Source organism: Salvelinus namaycush, chromosome 4, assembly GCF_016432855.1.
Source record: "Salvelinus namaycush isolate Seneca chromosome 4, SaNama_1.0, whole genome shotgun sequence".
Lineage (NCBI taxonomy): Eukaryota > Metazoa > Chordata > Actinopteri > Salmoniformes > Salmonidae > Salvelinus > Salvelinus namaycush.
Window position 1 is genome coordinate 36825943 of NC_052310.1, and position 27758 is coordinate 36853700.

General features: G+C 42.1%; 1 protein-coding gene across 1 annotated transcript in view; it reads right to left on the minus strand.

The window, feature by feature from the left end:
- The window catches only part of LOC120045850 (gamma-aminobutyric acid receptor subunit pi-like), a 112384-nt gene extending 96499 nt beyond the window's left edge, over positions 1–15885 (minus strand). Inside the window, exons 1-3 of the mRNA XM_038990784.1 lie at positions 15355–15885; positions 14365–14775; positions 11466–11479 (exon numbers count right to left, since the gene is read on the minus strand). Of these exons, the coding sequence (XP_038846712.1) occupies positions 11466–11479; positions 14365–14775; positions 15355–15885 (956 nt within the window). The remainder of the gene's footprint in view (positions 1–11465; positions 11480–14364; positions 14776–15354) is intronic.
- Between the last annotated feature and the right edge of the window lie 11873 nt (positions 15886–27758).

Consider the following 27758-nt stretch of genomic DNA (forward strand, 5'->3'; position numbering starts at 1 on the left):
AGCTGCCTTTCAGTCCGGAGCTGCCTTTCAGTCCTGAGCTGCCCCTCAGTCCGGAGCTGTCCCTCAGTCCGGAGCTGCCCTCAGTCCGGAGCTGCCCCTCAGTCCGGAGCTGCCCCTCAGTCCGGAGCTGCCCTTCAGTCCGGAGCTGCCCTTCAGTCCGGAGCTGCCCTTCAGTCCGGAGCTGCCCTTCAGTCCGGAGCTGCCCTTCAGTCCTGAGCTACCCCTCAGTCCTGAGCTACCCCTCAGTCATGAGCTACCTCTCAGTCATGAGCTACCCCTCAGTCATGAGCTACCCCTCAGTCATGAGCTACCCCTCAGTCCTGAGCTACCCCTCAGTCCTGAGCTACCCCTCAGTCCTGAGCTGCCCCTCAGTCCTGAGCTGCCCCTCAGTCCGGAGGAGTTTCCTTAGTCCAGAGGCGCTCCTCAGTCCAATGGGGCCCTTTATTAGGGTTCCCAGGCCAAGGTCAGCGGCGAGGGTCGCTCAAAGGACGCTTAGAAAGCGGACAAAGACAATGGTGGAGTGAGGTCCATGTCCAGCGCCAGAGCCGCCACCGCGGACAGATGCCCACCCAGACCCTCCCCTATAGGTTCAGCTTTTGCGGCCAGAGCCCGCACATTGGGGGGGGGGGGGGGGGGTTGGGGTACTGTCACGCCCTGACCATAGTTTGCTTTGTATGTTTATATGTTTTGTTTGGTCAGGGTGTGATATGAGTGGGCATTCTATGTTGTATGTCTAGTTTGTCTGTTTCTGTGTTTGGCCTGATATGGTTCTCAATCAGAGGCAGGTGTTAGTCGTTGTCTCTGGGGACCACCGCTGGAGGCTCCGGACTGCAGCTCGTCGCTGAAGACTCTGGACTGCAGATCGTTGCTGGAGGCTCTGGACTGCAGACCGTTGCTGGAGGCTCTGGACTACAGACCGTCGCTGTACTACAGACCGTCGCTGAAGACTCTGGACTGCGGACCGTCGCTGGAGACTCCGGACTGCGGACCGTCGCTGGAGACTCCGGACCGGGGACCGTCGCTGGAGGCTCCGGACTGCGTATCGACGCTGGAGGCTTCGTGCCATGGGTCCTCACTGCAGGCTCCGGGCCATGGGTCCTCACTGGAGGCTTCGTGCCATGGGTCATCACTGGAGGCTTCGTGCCATGGGTCATCACTGGAGGCTTCGTGCCATGGATCATCACTGGAGGCTTCGTGCCATGGATCATCACTGGAGGCTTCGTGCCATGGATCATCACTGGATGCTTCGGGCCATGGATCATCACTGGATGCTTCGGGCCATGGATCATCACTGAAGGCTTCCTACGTGGAGCCGGAACAGGTCTCACTGGACTGAGGAGACGTACTGGAAGCCTGGTGCGTGGAGCTGCACTCCACATTTGCACTCCATATCTCTCTGTGTAACAATACATATTTTGGTTCATTCATCCCTGTTTCCTCATCTGAGTCTGCTCTTGGGTTCTCCTGTGTCGCTCCGCTTAACACTAATCTGCTCTGGTCAGGGCCATGTGTATCTATGTTTTATTTATGGGATGTACATACTGTACATAGGATATTCATTTGATCACTCTTTTGTTGCTGAAAATGTTCTTGCACTTCAGGAAATGCAGATGAGCTTTGTGATGAACATAAATTGACTGCCAATCCACACTAACACACGATTATATTAACCTTTGCGCTTTTCATGTAGCCTACTTTTGGCCAGCTAATAGCGTAACCACCATTCAAACAACATTATGAACTAAACACTCAAATCCTGTTGCCGCAGGATTCTTTTTCTGCGAAAATATAGGTCAAATTAAGATTGTTAATCTGTACAGTATTCCATGATTCACTCATTTCCACCGTTTTACCCCAGGTCACTTGGGGCACCCAGACTAAACGAGCACCATTGCGCCCTTCAAACCTGTATTCCTACTGCACAGTGATCTCTTTTCCATAGTTCTCCAGAGGTCAGCCCTATCAGATATTTTTCATACATGAACAGCAAAGGATAATCCAACTCTTGAATCTTTCAATAATGGAATATCGAAGGGACTATGAGGGAGAACCATTGAGGAAAGGCCGCTAGGTTGCATTCTGATCAGTGTGCTATGTATCCTTCAAGTTGCTATATTGTCATGGATCATCTCCATTCCCTGCACTAAACCACTCAACAGCCACAACAAAGACACGCAGCAACAATTAGTTCAGCTGAGCCTCTAAACACAGTCATGCATTATGCAGTATTTTGACTTCCATAATCTTTTGTTTTTGAGGAACTGTTTTCAAGGGGAAGTGCTTTACTTGGGGGAAGATGACCTTGGAATTTCCATCAGTGATCATGGAATCCAGTGATACATCTGAGATACCATTTTCAACAATTGCATGTGTAGGCCTATACAAATTGTGAACAGGTTGTAAAGAGCTAATTGACCTTTAGGCATTTTGCTTTGTGTTTTCAGAACGTAGAAAGCTCTTAACTACATAACCAGTAGCACTGTATCCAATTCGCATCATTTCTCAAAACCCACATTGTCTCTATGTAAATCATGAGTATAGTATCTTCATCTGTTAATCTCAATATGTATTGGGGAAGCATACATATGTGTGCAAATCCTACATTCCCTAAACTATCATACACATAGCCTCAATCCAGTCCAATGAGGTATCAACTTCAGAGCCTGCTCTATTGTATCAACAATCACCCTGCTCTACTCAGAATCAATTCAGCACCATGGACAGCTCAGGATGCCCCTTTAAGAAATGAATCACCATGGGCAGGGCAATGATCACTCCTCTCTATTCAAGATCAATTCAGCACCATGCACAGCTCAGGATGCCCCTTTAAGAAATGAATCACCATGGGCAGGGCAATGATCACTCCTCTCTATTCAAGATCAATTCAGCACCAAGGACAGCTCAAGATGCCCTTTTAAGAATTTCAGCTCTCAGTCACAATTGAGAGTAATATCATTCCATTCTCTCAATAGCCTATCCTCAGGCAATGGCAGTTCAGTATTGATTTTGTTCATGACCACCATTTCCCTCATTTATCTGTCACTCATCAATGCCAAAGCTATGTCACCCCCCCCCCCCCCCCACACCCCCACACCCCCACACACACACTATATCACTACAGATGATGTGTCCAGTATTATGACAGTATGACAGTATTACATTATTAATTGACAGTATTACAGTATGACAATATTACAGTATTAGTTGGCAGAATTACAGTATGACAGTATGACAGTATTAGTTGACAGTATTACAGTACTAGTTGACAGTATTACAGTATGACAATATTACAGTATTAGTTTACAGTATTACAGTATTAGTTGACAGTATTGCAGTATGACAGTATGACAGTATTACAGTATTAGTTGACAGTATTACAGTATTAGTTGACAGTATTACAGTATGACAGTATTACACTATGACAGTATTACAGTATTAGTTGACAATCTTTCAGTATGACAGTATTACAGTATGACAATATTACAGTATTAGTTGGCAGAATTACAGTATGACAGTATGACAGTATTAGTTGACAGTATTACAGTACTAGTTGACAGTATTACAGTATGACAGTATTACAGTATTAGTTTACAGTATTACAGTATTAGTTGACAGTATTGCAGTATGACAGTATGACAGTATTAGTTGACAGTATTACAGTATTAGTTGACAGTATTACAGTATGACAGTATTACACTATGACAGTATTACAGTATTAGTTGACCATCTTTCAGTATGACAGTATTACAGTATGACAGTATTACAGTGTGGCGACCATAAACAGGACAGTGTGTTGAGCAAAGTAGCTTTGTTAGGTTGTAGGCTACTTCTGTACCTATTCGAGCATCACTTCAAACCTCATGATATCACCATTGGATCATCATGTCCCCTGTATGAGTGCTGCTATAAACACTCATTAGACAGATGTTGTTGCCAAAGGGGACTTTGGTATCTGGGGTAAATTGTTTGGAGTTTTGTTACTTTTATTTCACCAGAGCAGCTGTGTGGTTGAGCGATGAGACTGAAAACTGTACAGTCATTCCACCTGAGGTTTTAAACCTTGCAGTTTCCTTTCCGGTGTGTTTAATTTGAACATCAAACTCTCCCAATTTGGAGTTTCTGTGTTAAATGTACCCAGGCAATGGGCTAGGCAGTGATGTGCAAATTAACTGTGGAAAACTGTCAGGGAAACCATAGAGTGATAGCAGAATTTTTTTATGACAAAATGAATACAAAGATTTTAGAAATAGTGTATTTATAGCTTGATGATAAATATGCTTATACAAAAGTAATTACGGAACCTAGGACTGGTTTCACAGACTCTTTAGGATTTTTGGCCTAATTCTGGTATGGTTAATTAAATCAATAACTTAAATTAAGAATGTGATTTCATGACGCGTTGCCATAATCCAAGACTTATATAAGCCATGTCTATGAAACCAAATCATCAGCTTGATATGAAGTGCAACTCGGTCCAAGTGCAGGCTTAATCCGGATCTGTGGATCTGACCCTTTATTGGCACCCCTCACATCTGATGAGTCAAAAGTACTGGAACATTTGACCTAAGGCTCTAGTCTAATTTGCTACTATCGGTGTCTTTCTTCACACTGTGAGCCTACTGCAGTGAGTCATTCTTCCCCTTGTTCATTCAATTGCACATCTAGACCTTCAATGAGCCCTGCCTAGACACTTCACGTGGCTTTACCTACATTTTTTTTTTTTTACATCAAAGAACAATCGAGGGAGAAAGGTGCTCATTCGTTTCTCATAAGTTGCCTAGACAGCTGGTTTGCCTGCGTAGCCAAAGCTGAGCATCATTCATTTGGAGCTGTGATCGGTGTAATTGGTTCCCAAACCACTAGTTCCCGGTTTTTCTCCCTTTTTTCTTCCTCACATCCACATCTTTTATCTTTGCCCACAACATGTTCCTCTTCTTTGTCCTCTGTCACTCTCTCATTCCTACAGTTCTACTACCAACAAGGCTTAGGCTTTAGCTAAGTGTAGCCGATCCTTTTCCCCCCTCACATCAACATGCACCCTGGCATCGCCTGGCACTGCCAGAGGCATAAGACCATTCAATCTGGCGTGCGTCAGGCGTGGCGCTTCATCACCATCACTTGGCTAAGACATCCTTTGAGAACACTTCACTGACAAACACCGTTGAACACGGAGAGGAAGAGCGACACTACAAAACCATCTAAATACATCAAAAATCACCTGCCCTACAGACCAACATGAAACCACTTTATTCAACTTGAATGTGTAACACAAACCAACCTTTGGGGTTAAGGTTAGGGTTAATGTTAGGGAAAATATGATTTTGAATGGTTATAAATTGTGTCCCCACAAGGTTAGTTAAACAAGACTGTGTGTGTGTGTACATCCAATCAATCAGAATAAACCAAATTACAACACAGTCAATACAAAACTACATTGCTTATTGGGAAACACAGGCACAAACACAAAGCAAAATGCAGTGCTATCTGGCCCTAAATTGACAGTACACCGTGGCTAACTATTTGACCATGGTTACTGATCAAAACCTTAGAAAAACCTTGACAAAGTACAGGCTCAGTGAGCACAGCCTTGCCATTGAGAAGGGTAGACACAGGAAAACCTGACTCCCTGTAGAGGAAAGGCTGTGCAACCACTGCACAACAGCAGAACCTGAGACGGAGCTGCATTTCCTGACAAAATGTGAAAAATATATAACAATTAGAGAGTGTCATTTCCCCAAATTTGAAACCCTTATTAAAGATTTCAAAGACCTACCCGTCCTGTTGGGGGAGGACGCAGAGAGCTGTGGGTTGGCAGCGCACTACATTGCTGCCTGCCATAAGATGAGGGACAGTGTCTGACAGACCAATCAACCTGCACATGTACTCTACTGTATGCTTATTGTATGCTTATTGCTTATTGCTTATTGCAATATGTACATTGTTAAGTCATGCCAATAAAGCAAATTGAATTGAAGAGAGAGAGAGAGAGAGAGAGAGAGAGAGACTGACTGACTGACTGGAGGCTGAGACAGTGGGGGGGGGGGGGGGGGGGGCGGGGGACACTGTGGCCAACCAGGCAGGATGTAACACCACCCACTTTGCCAAACCAGAGCCCCCAACTTACTATCCTGAGACATGGCTGAGTATAGACCATGAAGATCTCCACCGCACAAGCCCGAGTAGGGGCGCAAAACCGGACAGGATGATCAAGTCAGTGACTCAACTCACTCAAGTCGAGTATAGCGAGAAAAAAAGCCTGGCACGACGTGACGCACCCCTCCTAGGGACGGCATGGAAGAGCCCTAGTAAGACAGTGACTCAGCCCCCATAATAGGTTCAGAGGCAGAGAATCCCGGTGGAGAAACAGCAAGGGCGGTTAGTCACTCCAGTGCCTTGCCATTCACCTTCGCACCCCTGTGCCAGACTACACTCAATCATAGCACCAACTGAAGAGATGAGTCTTCAGTAAAGACTTAAAGGTCGAGACCCAGTCTGTGTCTCTCACATGGATAGGCAGACCATTCCGTAAAAATGGAGTCTATAGGAGAAAGCCCTGCCTCCAGCTGTTTGCTTAGAAATTCTAGGGACATTGTGACCGTAGCGTACGTGTCGTGTAGGTATGTACGACAAGACCAAATGGGAGAAATAGAGTATAGCATTGCAGTAGTCTGATCTGGAAGTGACAAAAGCATGGATGAGTATTTTTGCTTCATTTTGGACAAAAAGTTTCAGATTTTTGCAATGTTACAAAGATGGAAAAAAGCTGCCATTGAAATATTCTTGATAAGTTCGTCAAAAGAGAGATCATGGTCCAGAGTAACGCTGAGGTCCTTCACAGTTTTATTTGAGACAACTGTACAACCATAAAGCTTAATTGTCAGATGAAACAGATGATCTCTTTGTTTCTTGGAACCTAGAACTAGTTTTAAAAGTAAAACATTCACCTCTTCATGTCTGGAACACAAGATTCCAGGGTAGGCAATAGTAATGTTTTATCAGAACCACATGCTCTCACATTTTGTTGCGGCAATATGTTCTGAAACATTACAGGTACATTGTGTTATTACATTACCTGGGCCATTCCTACAATGCAGTGCCTTTTGGACATCATACCTTTTGGGGGAAAAAGTACATATATAAAGTATCAGTCAAAAGTTTGGACACCCTGTTAGATTTATGCAGCAAACAGTTTGGATAATCCACCTAAAAAATATGAAGTGCCTGAGCTTGAGCAATATGTTGAGGCTGTTCTGAGGGAAAAAGGGGGAGGTCCAACTCAACATTAAGAAGGTTTTCTTAATACTTTGTACACTCAATGTATATACAAATATATACAGCTCTGGAAAACATTAAGAGACCACTGCAAAATTAGCAGTTTCTCTGGTTTTACTATTTATAGGTGTGTGTTTGGGTAAAATTAACATTTTTGTTTCATTCTATAAACTACTGACAACATTTCTCCCAAATTCCAAATAAAAATATGATCATATAGAGAATTTATTTGCAGAAAATGACAACTGGTCCAAATAGCAAAAAGTATGCAGTGTGTCAGACCTTGAATAATGCAAAGAAAATAAGTTAATATTCATTTTTAAACAACACAATACTAATGTTTTAACTTAGGAAGAGTTCAGAAATCAATATTTGGTGGAATATTCCTGATTTTCAATCACAGCTTTTCATACCAATCAAAAGGTTTGGACACACCTACTCATTCAAGGGTTTTTCTTTATTTTTACTATTTTCTGCATTGTATAATATATTGAAGACATCAAAACTATGAAATAATAATCATGTTGTCACCAAAAAAGTGTTAAACAACTCAAAATATATTTTATATTTGAGATTCTTCAAAATAGCCACCCGTTGCCTTGATGACAGCTTTGCACACTCCTGGCATTCTCTCAAACAGCTTCATGAGGTAGTCATATGGAATGCATTTCAATTAACAGGTGGGCCTTGTTAAAAGTGAATTTGTGGAATTTCTTTCCTTCTTAATGCATTTGAGCCAATCAGTTGTGCTGTGACAAGGTGTGGGTGGAATACAGAAGATAGCCTTATTTGGTAAAAGACCAAGTCCATATTATGGCAAGAACAGCTCAAATAAGCAAAGAGAAAAAACAGTCCATCGTTACTTTAAGACATGAAGGTCAGTCAATCTGGAAAATGTCAAGAACTTTGAAAGTTTCTTCAGGTGCGCTAAACCATCAAGTGCTATGATGAAACTGTCTCTCATGAGGACTGCCACAGGAAAGGAGTTAACTGCACCTCAGATTGCAGGCCAAATTCAAGTACAAGTAACAGTGCCTGTGCTGGAATAATACATTATGGCCTTTCTCTTGCATTTCAAAGATGATGTTACAAAAAAAAGGTTTATTTCTATGTATTATCTTTTACCAGATCTAATGTGTTATATTATCCTACATTCATTTCACATTTCCACAAACTTCAAAGTGATTCCTTTCAAATGGTATCAAGAATATGCATATCTGTGCTTCAGGTCCTGAGCTACAGGCAGTTATATTGGGTATGTAATTTTAGGTGAAAATTGAGGGACCGATCCTTAAGAGGGTAACCACTTCACTGTACTGTTTACAGTGTAAACTTTACACCTTCTGTATCCTGTGCATGTGACAAATAAACATTTTTTTTTTTTTGATACAGCATGTGTTTACCATGTGGCCTCACATGTGAATCCTTAAAGAGATGGATGGGGCTAAGGCTTAAGAGGGTGTGATTGATGCTGAATGGGTATATAGACAAAGAAGAGCTATCCAGTAGGTGTACCAAAAGATTCAAGCAGTGGAGGCTCCTCAGAGGAGGAAGGGGAGGACCATCCTCCTCAGTGAATTTCTTAAAAATAAGAGTGTTAAAACATTGAAAAAGTTATCATTTTCAGATAAAACTATTGTAAATACATGCACATTTGTGGCCTGCTGGAGGTCATTTTGCAGGGCGCTGGCAGTGCACCTCCTTGCACAAAGGCGGAGGTAGCGGTCCTGCTGCTGGGTTGTTGCCCTCCTACGGCCTCCTCCACGTCTCCTGATGTACTGGCCTGTCTCCTGGTAGCGCCTCCATGCTCTGGACACTACGCTGACAGACACAGCAAACCTTTTTGCCACAGCTCGCATTGATGTGCCATCCTGGATGAACTGCACTACCTGAGCCACTTGTGTGGGTTGTAGACTCCGTCTCATGCTACCACTAGAGTGAGAGCTCCGCCAGCATTCAAAAGTGACCAAAACATCAGCCAGGAAGCATAGGAACTGAGAAGTGGTATGTGGTCACCACCTGCAGAATCACTCCTTTTTTGGGGGTGTCTTGCTAATTGCCTATAATTTCCACCTTTTGTCTATTCCATTTGCACAACAGCATGTGAAATTTATTGTCAATCAGTGTTGCTTCCTAAGTGGACAGTTTGATTTCACAGAAGTGTGATTGACTTGGAGTTACATTGTGTTGTTTAAGTGTTCCCTTTATTTTTTTGAGCAGTGTATATTCACGTCACCAAATAATTGATTAAAACACATTTAGCAATGAAGGTCTACAGTAGCTTCAACAGCCCTCTGTAGGGTAGCACCATGGTGTAGCCAGAGGACAACTAGCTTCCATCCTCCTCTTGGTACATTGACTTCAATACAAAACCTAGGAGGCTTTTGGTTCTCTCCCCCTTCCATAGACTTAAACAGTAATTATGACAACTTCCGGAGGACGTCCTCCAACCTATCAGAGCTCTTGCAGCATGAACTGACAGGTTGTCCACCCAATCAAAGGATCAGGGAATGAATCTAGTACTGAAAGCATAAGCTACAGCTAGCTAGCACTGCACTGCATAAAATGTGGTGAGTAGTTGACTCAGAGAGAGAAAGACAATAGTTGAACAGTTTTCAACAAATTAAATTCTTCAAAAATGAAGGAGAAGCAAGAGAGAGAGAGAGAGATTGTCATTTTCTTCACCTTCAGTTTCACCTCCTTAGCTAACAAATGCAGTTGGCTAGTTTAGTTACTCAACCACCTGCCTCAAACAGAAGGAAGCTATGTTAGCTAGCTGGCCATGACTATTCAACACAACACTGGAACCCTTCCAAGTCGAGGTAAGCTTTTTGTTCTATTAATTTGTTGTCACCTGGGTCTGTCAGTGTAACTGCTTACTGACTGTACACTGTAATGTTACTTCATGATTGTAGCGGGCTTACTAACGCATTAGTTCTATTAGCTATGTTGACTAGGACGTTACTTCAGCTAATATGGGGACAACGATGTAGGCTGTGTGTAGCGGTTATGACATGGTTTGGCTTGGAAAGGTTTTTTGGACTGGTCACATACAGCTGATGTGTTGTTCATTGAAGTCCGCAAACGAAGGGAAAAGGTGAGAGGAGGATATGCATAGAGGCTGGAATGAATACAACGTGGCTGCTATTATCAGGGGTGTATTCATTCCACCGATGCTGTTGAAAAACGTTTGTTAAACAGAAGCAAACAAAACAGGGATAAAAATACCAGAATTTGTCGAATAGAAACTCTTGTTTGCAACTGTTGGACTAGTTATTACACCCTAGATACGCTTGATGCAGGCAAGAGTGTGAAAGGCGGTATTGAATGTGTCTGTCATCTCAAATTTTTCTCTTGACCTGTGTGCACCTATGTTGTAAACTTTCATTAAACAATGTCACCATTCAGAGCAAAGATATATAATTACTCTCTCCTAATTTTCTATTTAATATTCCTAACTTAACACTTACATCTAAGAAAAACTACACATTGTAAATAAATGCTTTTGTCTTTTTTAGAAAATAAATGCATTCTTTAATAGCTCAATGTGATTCAAAATAATGTAAGCAAATGCTTCTACCATGTATGTCCAAGTCAGTTATCACTCTCGCTGTGAGGAGAGATGTTGGAGGCAGTTCATGAATCGGCGCGGGGTGTCCCACTCTGAGCCAAAGTGCTGAGCATCTCATTGTCAGACGACAGCGCAGCCAGATGTGCGGCCAACTCTCTCTGCTTTGCCTCAACAACGTCCTCCCGAACAGACAGCATTATCTCTGCGACGAGTCTTTTGGATGAGTCTATATTAAAGATAGACTCCTTGTCTGAGCTGTCCACCGCTCTTAATGAATAAAAAATACATTTAATTTGTGCAACGCTTTTCATAACAGAGTTCTCAAAGCTCTACGAAAGCTCTACAAAAATAAAAACATTTAGAATCAAGGCTGTTCAAATATCAACAGTGGACCAGGTGTTAAAAAGCTTTTCAGATTAGGACTATGAGAAAGACAGTATTACCTTGGCCTCTGGGACTCTGTAGTTGAGAATTCTCCCTCGAATGATGATGGACTGGTCGATCGCATTGTCTCAGTTGGGAAATGAAAAGCATCCCTGCAAACTGTGTAAATGTTCATCTTTTTGGGGGGCTCCTCTGGAACCTTCCTAAGGCGAAGCACTGGGCGCCGTGGCAGCCTCACCTTTGGCTTTCCCTCTGGAGGAGTAGGGACGAGGCCAGAGACATTGAAGACTGATTTGGAAGAGGTCAGGAGGGATTTGGACAGACTGTCTTCTTCGTCTGTGGAGGAAATCCTTTGGGCCTCTTTGTCAATAGGGATATCGGATCGACTGGAGGGAAACTCCAATGAGCTCCGACAGTTGCTCATGGCATAAAGTGAGGATGATGCAGAGACATCCTTTTGCAACTGTGTCAGTTTCAATTCTGTGCCGTATGAAACTTCCTTTGAGGTTGAAGTAGGCACACCAATTACGGAGAGAGAGTCAATGCTTCTACTGAGGTGAGTAGCATTTTCAATGTCTTCAGGATTCTTCAAAGCATCAAGGTAGGACATTGACAGGCATCCTTTGACGGGCATGCAATTGACTGGGGATGCTGGTTTTGAAGTAATTACCTTCTGAAGATCAAGGTCTTCCTGTGAGGATATTGCACCAGCGCTCCGTCTGAGGAAACCATCCTCATCCAGTAGGTCATCACAGACAGTGTCCATGAGGCCTGAGGCAATATATTTTATCTTCAGGGATGACATCCAGATCCCTGGAAATCCCTCAAAAGCTTCAGTTGAGTAAGATGCTACATCATCTAGGTCAGGCTGGAGTCCAGCCACATTAGAAACAAATGGTGTGTTGCTTGCCTTGAGAGAGGTTCCCATAGCACCCAAAATGTTGCTGACAGCATTGATGGCAGTCTGGCTTGCCTTGGGGGAAATCGTCCTGTTGGGAGAATCTTGTCTAATCATATTGATTATTTTAGTGTTGACCTGCTCCAGAACTTTGATGATTTGGTCTTTGGCAGTAGACTGTAGTTTGGGGGTAAGTGAAATGGCATCTACGTTGGCATTCATGGTCTCACTGGCTTTCCCGGTCAGCTGACAGGCCTGGTCTTTACTGCGTTTTCTGGATACACTTTTCAACATATCCTCAATAATTTCTTTCTCTGAGCAGTCCTCGCTTTTGAGGTTCACCGATCCAAATTGAGGCAAAGAGACAGAATGTCTTACCTCATTCCTCACAGATTGGGCCAGGGTTTCTTTGAAAGGTTCTGTGCTAATTTGGTCCAGAACTCCATCCACAAGGGTGACATAGAGGTTAGGGAAAGAAGTGCTTCTGGTGGCCCGGTGAGCTTTCCTTCTAGGGGATGAGTTAAAGACATAACTTACTCTAATGACTCTTTTTTCATCCGTATTCTTCTCACCTGGAGATATGAGCGCTGTGTCTTGGATCAAAATTGGCTTTACCTCATGGTCTTCAATCTTTACTGCAAGGACCTGTGATTTTGTGTGGCGTTCATCAAATCCAGGCAGGCTGCTCTGAATTGGTCCAGGAACAACAACATTTGATGTACCTTCTTCAGGATCGTCATGTAGTAGGGCTAGTGGCTGGTCGTCTAAAATCATTTCACTGCACATATCGATGGCATCTTCCACTAAATCATCAGCGATCAACTCAACTTTTGCAGAGGCCATTGATTTCGCTGGGTGCGCGCCTGTTGCCTCAGAGAGCATTCCTTCCATATCTGCTCTGGAAGTAGTACAAGAACATGGAACACTGGCCATCACAGTTGTCTCCATGTCACCCAGAAGACTGCTCACAGCATTGATGGCTGTTTGGCTTACCTTTGGAGATAGAATCAGAATAATTTATCGCCATGCAACAAATGCAGTGGTGTAAAGTACTTAAGTAAAAATACTTTAAAGTACTACTTCAGTAGTTTATTTGGGTATCTGTACTTCACTATTTATATATTTTTGACAACTTTTACTTCTACTTCACTACATTCCTCATGAAAATAAAGTACTTTTTACTCCATACATCTTCCCTGTCATCCAAAAGTACTCATTACATTTTGAATGCTTAGCAGGACAGGAAAATAGTCCAATTCACACATTTATCAAGAGAACATCCCTGGCAGACTCACTAAATACACATGCTTCATTTGTAAGTGTTGGAGTGTGCTCCTGGCTATCTGTAATTTTAAAATTACAAAAAAATGGTGCTGTCTGGTTTGCTTAATATAAGGAATTTGAAATGATTTATACTTTTACTTTTGATTCTTAGATATATTTAAAACCAAATACTTTTAGACTTTTACTTAAGTAGTATCTTACTGGGTGACTCATTTTTACTTGAGTCATTTTCTATTAAGGTATCTTCACTTTTACACAAATATGACAATTGGGTACTTTTTCCACCACTGAACAAATGATACTAGGAATTTATCTTGGTGTTGCAAATAGAAGCATCCCCATCAACAATCACATCAACAATCAATCAGATCACCATCAACACAGATAAAACATCAACACAAATACATTAAGAACACCTGCTCTTTCTATGATATAGACTGACCAGGTGAATCCAGGTGAAAGCTATGATCCCTTATGGATATCACCTGTTAATTCCACTTCAAATCAGTGTAGATGAAGGGGAGGAGACAGGTTAAAGAAGGATTTTTAAGCACTGGGACCATGTGTGTGCCATTTAAATGGTGAATGGGCGAGACAAAACATTGAATTGCCTTTGAACGGGGTATAGTAGTAGGTGCCAGGCACACCAGCTTGTGTCAAGAACCGCAACGCTCCTAGGTTTTTCACGCTCAACAGTTCCAAGAATAGTCCACAACCCAATGGAAATCCAGCCAACTTGACACAACTGTGGGAAGCATTGGAGTCGACATGGGCCACCATCCCTGTGGAATGCTTTCGACACCACTCAATATTAGATTAGGAAGGTGTTCCTAATGCTTAGTATACTCAGTGTACATGACCTCCCTTGTAGGAAAAGTGTCATGGCATCACACAGCACATATAAATTTTGCATACAACATTACACAGTACATACAACATTAATATATTGACTTACTTCTGGGGATAGACATCTCTTGGGAGAACCCTTCTTGATCTTGACAACAAAATTTGTCTTGACCTCCTGGAAAACTTTCTGTATCAGTTGTGCTGCAGCAGATTCTAGTCTGTAGATCTCTTCTTCATCTGTAGCCTCTTCAGCCACGGTGCTAGAGCTTGTTCCTCCGCACTGTCGGGATACTTCCTTCAGCATATCCTCTAGCATTTTCCTCTCAAAGTAATTATCAATTTGAAGGTTCAACAATCCACATTCAGGCATAGAAAGGGTGCGTCTCACCTCATTCTTCACTGATTGGGCCAGATTGTCTTTGAAGGGTTCTGTGCTGAAGTGGTCCATAACTGCATCCACAACAAGTCCATACAGGTTGGGAAGAGAAGCGCTTCTGGTGGCTGCATTTTCTTTCTTCACCTTGTGCAAGAGAATAGGCTTTGAAACAACTTCTTCAGTATTGACTGAGGGGACAGAAAGGACGTTGTCTGTTTCACTGGTGTTACCATTCTCTACTCTTTCTTCTTTGCATTCTACAGTGGTTGTGGTATCCGTCTCCTGGGACGAGGTTGATGCAGCTGCGGAGGCCTCTGAGCTGCTTGTCTTACTGTTGTTTTCTGCAACCTCTGAAGTGTCAGATGAAAACACCATTCCATAACTGGGAGAGTTGGATAAAGATGAGATCACTGGCTCCGAGGGAAGTATTTCCAGAGTCAGGGAAGGAGCTTTTTCATCTCTTTCACCCTGAAGCTCAGGAAAAGCCAGCTCGAATAGGATGCTGTCATATGCAGTGCTAATAAGGTCACAGGCGACACCTTCTAGTTTTGAACAGGAATCTCGGCGGTTCTCGGGGTCTGCCTTTTTTAATGCAGTCAATGCAGGTGGCTGAATGTTTGTTATACCTGAGGTGCCTTCTTCAGCATCACAGTCTAGTGCAAGCTCTTCAATGTTTTCCTCATTTAATAATAAGTGTCTAATGTCTTCCAAAACATTGCTTACCACATCAATGGCTGTTTGGCTGGCCTTTGCAGAGACAACTCTGAATTGGGTAGGGGAGTCTTCTCGGATCATTACGATAACCTGCTCCTGGACTTCCTCCAGAACGTCAGTGATCAACGTTGTCACATAGGTGTTTATGTCTTCTCCGTTGGCCATCCGCTCCTCTGGTTCTGGATCATCTGCTTGAGCATTGGGTTTGATTGTGTTTCCCCCACGGAGTCTGCAGGCAGGTTCATTGCTAGGATTGGCCGCTCGAGAGACGCACTTCAACACATCGTAAGCGATTCTGGCACTCAGAGCCCTTTGTGTCGCTGGTGTAGACCCTGGAATCGTCAGTTTGACCTCATCCCTGATTGACTCCGCCAGCTGCTTCCTGACAAGCTTGGAGCCTAAGTGGTCGAGGATGACAGATTTCAGCTGAGCTCTGTCTGGGATGCTTTGTCCCTTGATGGCTTTGAAGATCCTAAAAACAGGTTCTTGGAAACCCTTCAGCGGTGCCAGACCATCCAGGCATGGTCTCCTCTGTAGCATGGCTGGCTTTTCCTTAGATTTCCCTATTATTAACACACACACACATTTTAAAAATTTGATTTAATTTAGCATTCACTGGCTATAAACATACTCTGAAAGATATTTCGTAATGAAATTGTGGTTCTTTAGTAAGGAAATGTTCTTACCTGACAGAGAAACTGTTTTCTTTACAGTTTTGGAGTGAGCAGGTTTGAGAGCAGGCTGAGTAGATGCTATAATAGATTATTTATTTTTTTAAATACAAAATACAATATGATATACAGCACAGCACATTCAACTGCTCCTTGTAGGTTGCATTTGGCATAGTCATTTAAACATTGCTTAACTGTGTGATGAATTCAAATGAAATCTTACCTGGTTTTTCAAATATTTCTTCCAGCAGCTTATTTGGTTTGATAGAGGCCTCTCTCAACCTCTCAAACTCCTGGAGGTTTTTCAATTCCTCTTCCATTATCCTCAACTGAATAGCCTGTTTTTGTTCCATAATGCACATTTTCTGTGAAGAACAGAGTCCAAAAATAGCAACTTAGCATCCACAAAAGTTGAGGTAAAATGATTTCTTAATTTTCATGATTTATTCAAACTTGAAAATAATTGTGGGTAGTTTTGTGAAGTATGATGAAAGTGTGACATTTGTACCTTTCTGATGCGCTTTTCTTTGGCCTCTTTCATATACTTGGCCTTGTTCAAATCGTGCCTCACATCCTTTTCAATGAGTTTCAGCCTGGATCGCTCCTTAGAAACCCAATCCTCTTTAAACTCTCTCTCTTGGTCATACAACGCAGTTTGCAGGCCATATTTCTGTCCCCTGTCCCTATCAATACATTAAACAGATTAGTCATGACATTGCCAACACAGAGTAGGCCTATATAACTCTACTTTATTACCTCATGCACTTCTTGCCTACCTGGAACCAATGGTTGACTGCAGATGCTTCAGGTTCTGTGCTCCTTTATTCAGTAAGTACTCTATCATATCTTCCAGGGTAACGTCCTTAGGTATATGGCCTTCCTCTTGCAACTGAACCATTCTCAGTATCTGTTCCTTCTTAAATAGGATAAATACAATTTTTGTACATTTTAAACACTTATCTACCTAATAAAATACATGTTACATTGTTTTTAGAGTGATGAATGATCATTTCACATTTTCTCGTGAAAATAACATGTGTGATCTTCACAGAAGTTCACATTTAAGAACGCAGTCATACTGCCCACATACCAACTTTTTGCTGTACGTTTTATGATGGTCAGTCTTGACCGTATCCAGGTAATGTTTGTATGTGTTATACTCCTTTAATGAGCATACAACCTTGAGAAGAGAGAGAATCAAAATGTTTCCTGCTATAATACTACTGGAGTTAACTATCGGTAAAGCTTACAGTCTTCTACTACACTGTTCAGAAACAATAATATTAACTTCAAACTTACGTTGTCCTCTTTAGTGATGAAGTTTCGCTTCTTTAACTTCTCATGCATTTCCTTCCGATGGTAGTATTCATTGAGGTTTGGGTCATGCAAACTGTTGTACGTCGGCCTCATAATGTGACAGTTTGGGTCACTGAGGTTGAAATCAGATGTAGGCTGATACAACTGAAGGAACAAGGATATAAACAAAAAAAATAAACATTCTACTGGATCCTTCATCCATTCTAAAGCACCACTCTACTGGACCCTTCTTCTATTCTTCTGCACCATTCTATTGTATGCATGTTCTTTTTAAAAATGTTATACTGTATCCTGTTAAATATATGTTCTGCTTACCTTTTTACCCAGGCTGGCTCTATGAAATTTAAAGGCGACCCCAGGTAGGACTGGAAGCTTTGTCATGGCAGGCAATCTGCTGCTCACTGACGGCTTTGTTTCTATCATGATCTGAGGAGGCTTCCCTTTCAGTGGACGAGTTTGCATCTCTGGTTGCGAGGGTATCTGACACAGGGGCTTTGAGGTCTTCTCCTGAAAACAGCAACATAGCAATAATGTATTTCTTACAAACTCACCTGTGATAGTTCATCTGACCATTATGACATGGCGGCGAGCCTGATATGTCATCATAGGTTGACGCCCAATGAACTACTGTTGCCATAGCCTGAGTGCCAGTCTATTTGTTTTTTATATTAACTCCCTGCCACTGTCATGCCAAATATGATTTTTGACTTAGCTATAAGAGCAATGAAGTTGACAAGAGCACAAACAGATCTGGGCCCAGGCTACTGTTGCCACAGAGATTCTAATTATGTGACCTGTGTCTGACCAGTAACGGTGCATGTGTAAAATCACTGGGGAAGCTGTGGGAGTAAATGGTACATATAGGGACAGATATAAATTTGTACATCAGACCACAGGAGGAGAAGGCGACACATAGGCGCATAGGACAGCTGGACACACTAATGTTAGAGGGACACATAGTCTGCTGATCCTAATAAGGGCAAACAAACCAAAGAGCACACCAAGCTAAACATAAGTACGAAGGCCAAAGACATAGGCCCATAGGATAGATGGACATATATTACTTTTAGGACAAGAAGGGGTCATGCCACCATTATAACCTAACTGAAAGCAGATATGGGCAATATTGGGCGTGAACAAGCAGGAAGCTTAAACTGAAAGATAATGGTGGCAGATGGACTAAGGGAAGGAACTTCATTTGCATGTGGGATGGACTCATTTGATGTATGTGTATAAGAACAGAGCCAGTGCTTATGGAAGTTGGTCTTTTCCGCGGACTGACACGGCTTCTGATATTTTGTATTAAAAGCCTTTGTTGAATTCACAAGTTCTTGTAAGTGTTATTTGTAATACGATTTTCCACGACAAAGCCAAGACAGTAAAAAAAGCCATATTACAACCTATTTTGTGATATTTGCTCTTTATACAACGGCTGGATCTAATCCTGAATGCTGATTGGTTTAAAGCTAATTCCAGCCGGTGTCTATTCCACAAGTTACCACCGGCTAAATCTATGATGTTAAAATGCCTATTTACTCTGTTCCATCTGACTGCGTAATCCACTGTCTTGTCAGTCCAGGCAGGGAAGTTAAAACTTGATCTCCACTGTAAAAAGCATCTAGACATTATTTAACAATTATTTTATACTAACAGAGTTTTCAACAGCAGAGATTTGTATAAACCTTGCTGTCTGTCTCTCCGACATTTGCAACATTGTTTCAATATTCAAATTTGATCTACAACTGTCCCATAGTAATGAACGTGTAGGGGTCGGGTTTTGGGACGAGAAAGAGGCAGACAGCATTTCTCAGCCAGTCAAAATCACGAATCATCTGGCATGATTTTTATGGATATATACAAAGAAATGTCAAGTGAAAAAAGGTAAAATGAAACTAAGTGCAGGTAGTTTGCAGTCTTTCCAGCTTCAGTTTGAAGTTATTGTGTTAGCTGTGTTGTTGGCTAGCTCCTCTGAACAACAGTGTCCTAAGAACAGAACAGATGGCGCCGACAGGTATGGCAGCTCTGCTTCTAGCTCCTAAGCAACTTTGCAGTATTTTTTTGTGTGTGTGTTATTTGTTACATTATTAGCCCAGAAAATGTTTTGTATTATTAGATGCAGCCGGAAAGAACTTTTGGATATCAGAATGGCGGTACCTCACTTTTCGGAATTGGATCCTTTGTTCATACCCCCCAGTGCAATTTAACTTATTCCAGAGGCTGCTCCAAAACAATGCCGGCGGAGAAGAGGTATTTGGAGTGGACTTCTAGTCCAACTGTGGAGGCGTGCACACCATCCACCGCTTCAGAGTATATTACTTGCTAATGTTCAGTCTCTGGATAATAAAGTAGACGAGCTCAGGGCGAGGATCTCCTTCCAGAGAGACATCAGGCATTGTGACATACTCTGTTTCACGGAAACATGGCTCTCTCGGGATATACTGTCCCCGTCCATACAGCCATCTGGGTTCTCAGTATATCGCGCAGACAGGAATAAAGAACTCTCCGGGAAGAAGAAAGGCGGGGGTGTATGTTTCATGATTAACCACTCATGGTGTGATTGATATAACATACAGAAACTCAAGTCCTTTTGTTCACCCGACCTAGAATACCTCACAATGAAATGCCGACCGTATTACCTCCCAAGATAATTTTCTTTGGTTATAGTCACAGCCGTGTATATTCCCCCTCAAGCCGATACCACGATGGCCCTGAAAGAACTACACTTGACTTTATTCAAACTGGAAACCACAGATCCTGAGGCCGCATTTATTGTAGCTGTGGATTTTAACAAAGCAAATGAGGAAAACGTTACTGAAGTTCTACCAACACATTGACTGTGGTCAATATTCCTCCTCAAGCAGATACCACGACAGCCCTCAAAGAACAACACTGGACTTTATGCAAACTGGAAACCACATATCCTAAGACCGCATTTATTGTAGCTGGGGATTTTAACAAGGCAAATTTGAGGAAAACGCTATCAAAGTTCTACCAATACATTGACTGTAGTAGTCGCGCTGGTAAAACATTGGACCACTGCTACTCAACTTTTCGAAATGCCTAGAAGGCCCTCCCCCGCCCTTCCTTCGGCAAATCTGATCACGACTCCATTTTGCTCCTCCCTTCCTATAGGCAGAAACTCAAACAGGAAGTATCCGTGCTAAGGTCTATTCAATGCTGTTCTGACCAATCGGAATCCATGCTTCAAGATTCAAACCCACGCTTTTAGTTTGTTTTCATAGGCTACCTAGCTAAGATTTGTGCTGTCCTAACTTCCTCGCATTTGGCAACAATGAACCAATTATGTTAGCTAGCTAGTTAATGTGAGTCTACTAGGCTACATATTGAACTTCAATCGTCTCAGGCCAGTGGCATGAATTTATGGTTAGATCAGAATTGCCGTTATAATCATTGGCCTGTACAGAGAATTAAGTCAAAACCTCAAGTCCAAATCCCTATCTCCATCACCTCAAGTCCAAATCTCCATCTCCATCCATGCCTCAGGAAAGGGCCGATTTAGCAAACTAGCTACTGCAAGACATCAACACAAGAAGACTAGAAATCAACACCTTTTTCTGACAATGATGACGTTTTGCTCAGGATGTGATTTGATTGGTGTGAAGCCAAATCGGCCTCCCTTGGGGGGCATTTTGCTGCACCAGGACAACCCACAGTTGAGCTCAGCTCAATGCTGATTGGCCAAAAAAATCTAAAAATCAATCAGATTCAGCCACTTGCGAATTTACGGATAATTATGATAACACAGAGACAAAAGAGAAATTATTTTATATTTTTATTGGTCAAATATTTGGGAAAGCCTGGCTTCCTTTGGCATCTATGAATACACGCCACTGTGTCTGAGTTTGAACTGGAGTCATCTGCATGCCACAAGACTGTGTTAGCCCACTGCTGAGCGAATGCCTAGGCTCTAGCTCAAGTATTAGGCAAGGTTATTCTGTTCACGGAACCACCGCTACACTTCACCCCTCCTCTCACAACACCCCAGTAGCTGATTGACATCAACTGTGCGATCAAGGTCCAATGGCACCAATGAGACTGACTGTGATTGAACCCAGATCATATCCACAAGACTGAGGGGATTAGTTTATGTGGCCCGGGTTACCTCAGTGGGAGGAGTTCGAACTGGGTGAAAAGTGACTGCATCCGTTTTAAAACCGCACCGCCTCCCGGGGGTGAGCCAGGTGCCCCGCTCTGGCCGAAGGCGAAGTCGGCTCAAAATAAAAGTGACGTAACTATTAAGCTCATGGAGTGATGAGTAGGATTATGTGTTTTCACATGCAAAAGTGATTGCTTTGATAAAAACGCTTTATCTGCCTTCCCAATGAAAACTAGTTTGAAAATTCAAACATCTATTTTATGCAAAAGAGATGTGTTTCTGGAAGATGCACCATGCTGCCTTGTTGACAACATGACCGACTGGCGCAGATTACTGTTTTATTGAGAAGGGTGCTCCTTCCTCCCTACTTTCACCCAATGATGTGACTGGCCATTGCCTGGTTCAACCCGGGCCAGCGTAATAGAACTCCCTCACTGTGTGTGTTGGCCAGAGGGTTGTTTCCAGGGGTCGGATCCATAGGATGTCCCAAGGATACCGCCTAGCATCAACCATGAGACTGACTGGGTTTGAACCGAGGTCAATCTGCATGTCACAAGACTGTGTTAGCCCACTGAGCTTAAATCTAGGCATTAGCTCAGACAGATAACACACATTTCAGGCAAGGTTACTCATCACACAAGAATAGTTCACTTTGTAGTCCTTTGTAGCTCAGTTCAGAGCATGGGACTTGTAAACTTTGATGACAATTAGGCTTGATTCACATAGTCCTACTGTTTATGTTCAGACTTCATATTATTGGAGTACACAATCGTCTATTTTACCTTTTCAATTACACAATACTTAGGCTAGACAATTGTTTACAAGTTTAGCAAAATGCAAAGGTGAAAGCAAAAGTGTTTACCTGACAGCTTTTAAAAACGTCGTTCTCCATTGCACAGCATGACAGGAAAGAGCAAAATGCCTCTGAACATGATTATTTGTCAATACATATGCATCATAATGTAGTGAGAATACTGTACCATCTGTGACGCAACGCATTGGCATATCCGAAATTCCATTGATTATACCGCATGTATTGGAGTCACATTGTTTAATTTTTCCCCTCTAAATCTGTTGGATAAAAAAAGTAAGGATCAATGTATATAATGAACGATTTAGGCCTATCAATAAAGATATTTTACATGAAAAACTGGGCTATACATTTCATTGTGTCAAAGCAAATTACTAAAGTTACACCGAATTTACACACGAAAACAAAAAAAGATTTATGATAGCAATGTACCAACTCAAAGCGGTTGGGATTTTACTGAAGAAGCAGACGGGTCGATTTCTGATGGATGAAACAGATTCCGCATTTAATTATCCAAGTCGTAACGGGCATTCCGAGTCTTTTCGGTGACTGGTATCATTTATTTTTGCTCCCAACGGGCTTTTCGTTCAGTAGTTCTTAGGAATTGACCTAAAACCATGATAAAATTGTCAATATATAATTTAAATCGTAAAAAGTTGCCTACCAGTTCGTGAAATTTGAGTTCAAATACATTTTTACCTGACCAGATTATTAGATGGCCTACAAAAACTAATTGAGAAAAAAATGTAATGCGCTGAAAAAATGAGCGCGAACTAGACTGAGGCTCCTCACTAGATTGTTCCTGCACTGAGCAATTACCATCTTCAGTGAATATTTGTATAATTTGTCAGCAGATAATCGATGTCTGGATTCTGGGGCTCAAAAAGCAATAACAGTAGGCTATGCAAATCAGGAAGCCAAATTAACGGCTCTTTCACAGCTGCAATTCGGTTCCCGACGGTCACCAAAAGGAGCCGTTCGTTCGCGAATGACCTACCACTACAACAAAGCAAGATGGCTGAAGTTGTGGAACTCCAGAAACTAAAGGTTGTTAACCCGTTTTAGCTTAGTTTGAAACGTCTAATACCGGTATTATATTTTGGGGAAATCAAGTATTGTATGTTGTTAGCTATCTTTACTTTGTAAATCATGATCTAGCACGCTGGGGATCTTCGGACACAAAGAGTCGTAGGTAGCTAGCTAGCAAATGCTAGCGGACAGGACGGAAATAGTCCATGCTTGCTGCACGGTGTAGCTAGCTAACAAGGCGTTTGAGATATCCACGCGTGTATTGGGTTGGGGTGGCTTTGTTATTCAACGAGGGCCAAAGTTTGCTCTGCTACTGCTGTGAAGTTGGCAACTGACACCAGCGCATGCGCGACTACAAGTGAATGAATGAAATTGTACAGGATGTTTGGCCTAACGTTCAAGCACTTCGCTGTTGGGCAGTAACATTTGAATTGCAAAAATTGCCATTTAGTAGGAAATCATCTCAAATGTAATCTAACCAGTAATCTACACTCATGTCTCTCCCACAGCTTGCTGAACTGAAGCATGAGTGTGAAACCAGGGGTCTAGATGTGAAGGGCAACAAAGTGGAACTGATCACACGACTACAGGCTTATCTGGAGGAACATGGTGAGCATGCAATAATGTATGGACGAAATACACATGGGGTCAGGTTCCCATACTCTAATAAAGCCTGGTGCTGTTTCCAATGGGGTGGCAGCGTAGCCTAGTGGTTAGAGCGTTGGACTAGTAACCGGAAGGTTGCAAGTTCAAATCCCCGAGCTGACAAGGTACAAATCTGTCGTTCTGCCCCTGAACAGGCAGTTAACCCACTGTTCCTAGGCCGTCATTGAAAATAAGAATTTGTTCTTAACTGACTTGCCTAGTTAAATAAAGGTAAAAATAATAAAAAAAAATTAAAAAAAATCAATCAAATGTATTTATACAGCCCTTTTACATCAGCTGATATCAAATCAGCCGATGTCAATCAAATTTTATTGGTCGCATACACATATAGCAGATGTTATTGCGTATGTAGCGGAATGCTTGTGTTCCTAGCTCCAACAGTGCAGTAATTTCTAACGACACACAAATCTAAAAGTATGAAAGTGGAATTAAGAAATATAGAAATATTAGGATGAGCCATGTTGGAGTTGAGTGTGTGTGATTGGATTTATGGACAGTGTGGATATAATACGTAGTATATCTGAAGAATACGTGAGTAGAATAGTATATGTACAGCAATAGTTGAATAGCATGGCCTTGACTAGAATACAGGATATACATATGAAATGGGGAAAATGGTATTAAACATTTATTAAAGTGACCAGTGTTCCATGTCTATGTACATGGGGCATCAGCCTCTAAGGTGCAGGGATGAGTAACCGGGTGATAGCCAGCTAGTGACTAAGTTCAGGGCAGGATACTGGGTGGAGGCTGGCTAGTGATGGCTATTTAAGTCTGATTGTCTTGAGATAGAAGCTGTTTTTCAGTCTCTTGGTCCCAGTTTGGATGCACCTGTACTAACCTCGCCTTCTGGATGATAGGGTGAACAATCCGTGGCTCATTTGGCTGAGGTCCTTGATTATGTAATTGGCCTTCCTGTGACACTGGGTGCTGTAGATATCCTGAAGGGCAGGCAGTGTGATATGTTGGGCTGACCGCACCACCCTCTGGATAGCCCTGCGGTTGTGTACGGTGCAGTTGCCGTACCAGACAATGCTACAGCCCGACAAGATGTAGGCAATGATACAGCCTGACAAGATGCTCTCAATGGTGCATCGGTAAAAATGTGAGGGTCTTAGGGGCCAAATTTCTTCAACCTCCTGTTGCGCCTTGTTCACCACATCGTCTGTATGGGTGGACCATTTCAGATTGTCAGTGATGTGTATGTTGAGGAACTTTAAGCTTTTCACCTTCTCCACTGCGGCCCCATCGATGTGGATGGGTGCGTGCTCCCTCTGCTCTCTCCTGAAGCCACCATCAGCTCCTTCGGTTTGTTGAGGTTATTTTCCTAGCACCACTCCGCCAAGGCACTCACCTCCTTCCTGTAGGCTGTCTCGTCATTTAGGAATGAATGGAATTCTACAGTATTTCAATTAAATGACATGTATTTAAGTATTCTGTAGTGGGGACATAGATTTCAGTAATCTCTAAAAAATTATACTTCAGGGAAAAAATGGTTTTGTATGTTTAGCTCACATAATATAATTTAAAAGTATGCATTAAGGTGTCTGTAATATGATAAATGTGTCACAAACAAATGTAGTCATTAATAAATGAATTTCTATTGCTTCCAAAATATTTTTTACAATATAATAAAATGCCTTATATAGGCTATACTAGATGACTAATATAAATCATTGGTGATTACAGAGTCACGTGTGAAAACTTGTGCTAATAAGTGAATAGCCATCTTAAAATACAACCTGACCCATTGCATTTAGGTCAATCTGGACTCAATATGTCCCAAAGTAGTCCTAATGATTCTGGGATTTACCCTCAAATAGTTGCAGCTCTATTCTAATGAGGCTATTCAGTATTAAAATATTCTGACAATCTGAGCAATAATGATCAAATCTCGCCAGAATAAACAGTGAATAAAATACCACAACACTCTTGATGCATAAATTCAACAATCTGAGGTATAATAACTGGAATACAGAGGAAGTTGTACTGATTAGTGAAGCGTTTCTGTGTCAACAGAACAATAGGTCATACAATGCTGTTAAGAGAGACTACATTCCTGCCATTTTTCCTGCTTGTAAGTAAAGTTAATAAAGATTACTGGGGCGCTAAATTCATGCAGCTTTGTCCTCTCCTCCCTTTAGAAGCATAAAAGTCAGTGTAAAAAAAAAAAAAATGTGTATTCATATTTTATGGTCAAATTGTGAGACTGTTTAACCCTTTCATGCGTGAGTTCCAAATATCTCTAACGGTTGCCCCAGCGTGAGTTTTTTTTATGCACGTGATGTTAGAACGTTCTCTCCATTCCAGAATGTGATTGTTATGTAACAGTACATTTCATCCGCGCTGCCCTCAAACCAAAGCACGCAGCCTGTTTTTATTTGTCAAATTTAAATTATTTTCGAACAAGTTCTTTATTTTCTAATAGTTTGAAATGAGGTGTGTTCCGCGTCACTACAGACACCCATCTTCAAATCCAGACTGCGTTTCTATCAAAGTAAGTGCCTAATTACGTTATAATAGTTTGTGTCGTGTTATACCGTAGCTCACTGTGTGTATGGAGTATAATATATTTGTGTATATTCCTTATAACTGCGGACACGCTAGGTAACGTTACTCACCTTTTATGGTGTTATATTCAATCGTGCTTATGTAGCTAGTTACATTATTATATTAGCTCTGTAAAACAATGCTAAATGCATCAGAAGTATTGGCATGTTGTATTTTGACACTACCCTGGAAGAATTGAAAAATATCTTATACCACTTGGTCGTTTTCTGAGTGCATTCCACAAAGCTGTTTATCATGTCGGCCTTATCCACTGCTTCCATTTTGAGGTAATAGTCAAGCACGCAGTCTGGTTTCATGTTTCTCTGTCTGGTTTGTTTCTCTCTCCCGTCAGGTGGTCCACCTTCCCTGTGGCCGACATGGTTGCTGTATGGACAGTGGAGAGGACATGGACGTCTCGTTTGTTATGGCACTTTACTGCCAGCTGTTAACATTTCTTATTTTGTATAATGGGTCATTTAGGATGGTAGTAGCGTTGATGAAATGCAGTCATAGCAGCAGAACTAGAAAGCAGTCTTTACTGTCACCAGGAATGTATACATTTCACTAATTGTGGTTGTCCCCCACTCCTGGCTCTCTCTTATCCTGTAGCTCCAAGGCATAGCGATTGGTCTCTACTATGTCTCCCACCAGCTCCTCTGTCAGAAACAACTTGAAGCACTCTGCCTCAGTTGGAAATGGCAAGGGGCGTTGCACTCCAGACGGGGACTCGTCAAAGCAAACAGCAGGGCCAGGAGGGGTGAAATGACTGGTGGCCTTCCAGCTACCACAGAACTCCTGTACTTCATCCACTGTTGGTATGCCTCCATCACCACCAGCATCTTCAAAGGCACCTGGGACTTCGTCAGTGGACAAGGGAAATGCAGATTCAGGGTTCTCAATGGCTACAAGGTTGGGGGGCAGCTCATTATCAGAATCTGATACCTGACTTTCAGACTCATTGTCAGAATTTTAAAAAATCTCCAGAATTTTCTCGTTTGTTGTCTGCTTTTGAAAGACATTGCTAATGCTTCATACATAAACAACAACACTGAATGGTTTAGAGTGAGAGGGTACGTGGTTGAATGCCGGCACGCGCCACTTGTATCAATAAATCACTATCAGAAAATGTTTTGTGTGGCAATTATTTGTGTATTTACGGTTTTATTCACATGTTTTCAAATCTAGGTGACAAATCATGCATTCCGATTCTTGCACATATTGTGTGTAAAATGCTTTTTTGAAGGTTGTACTG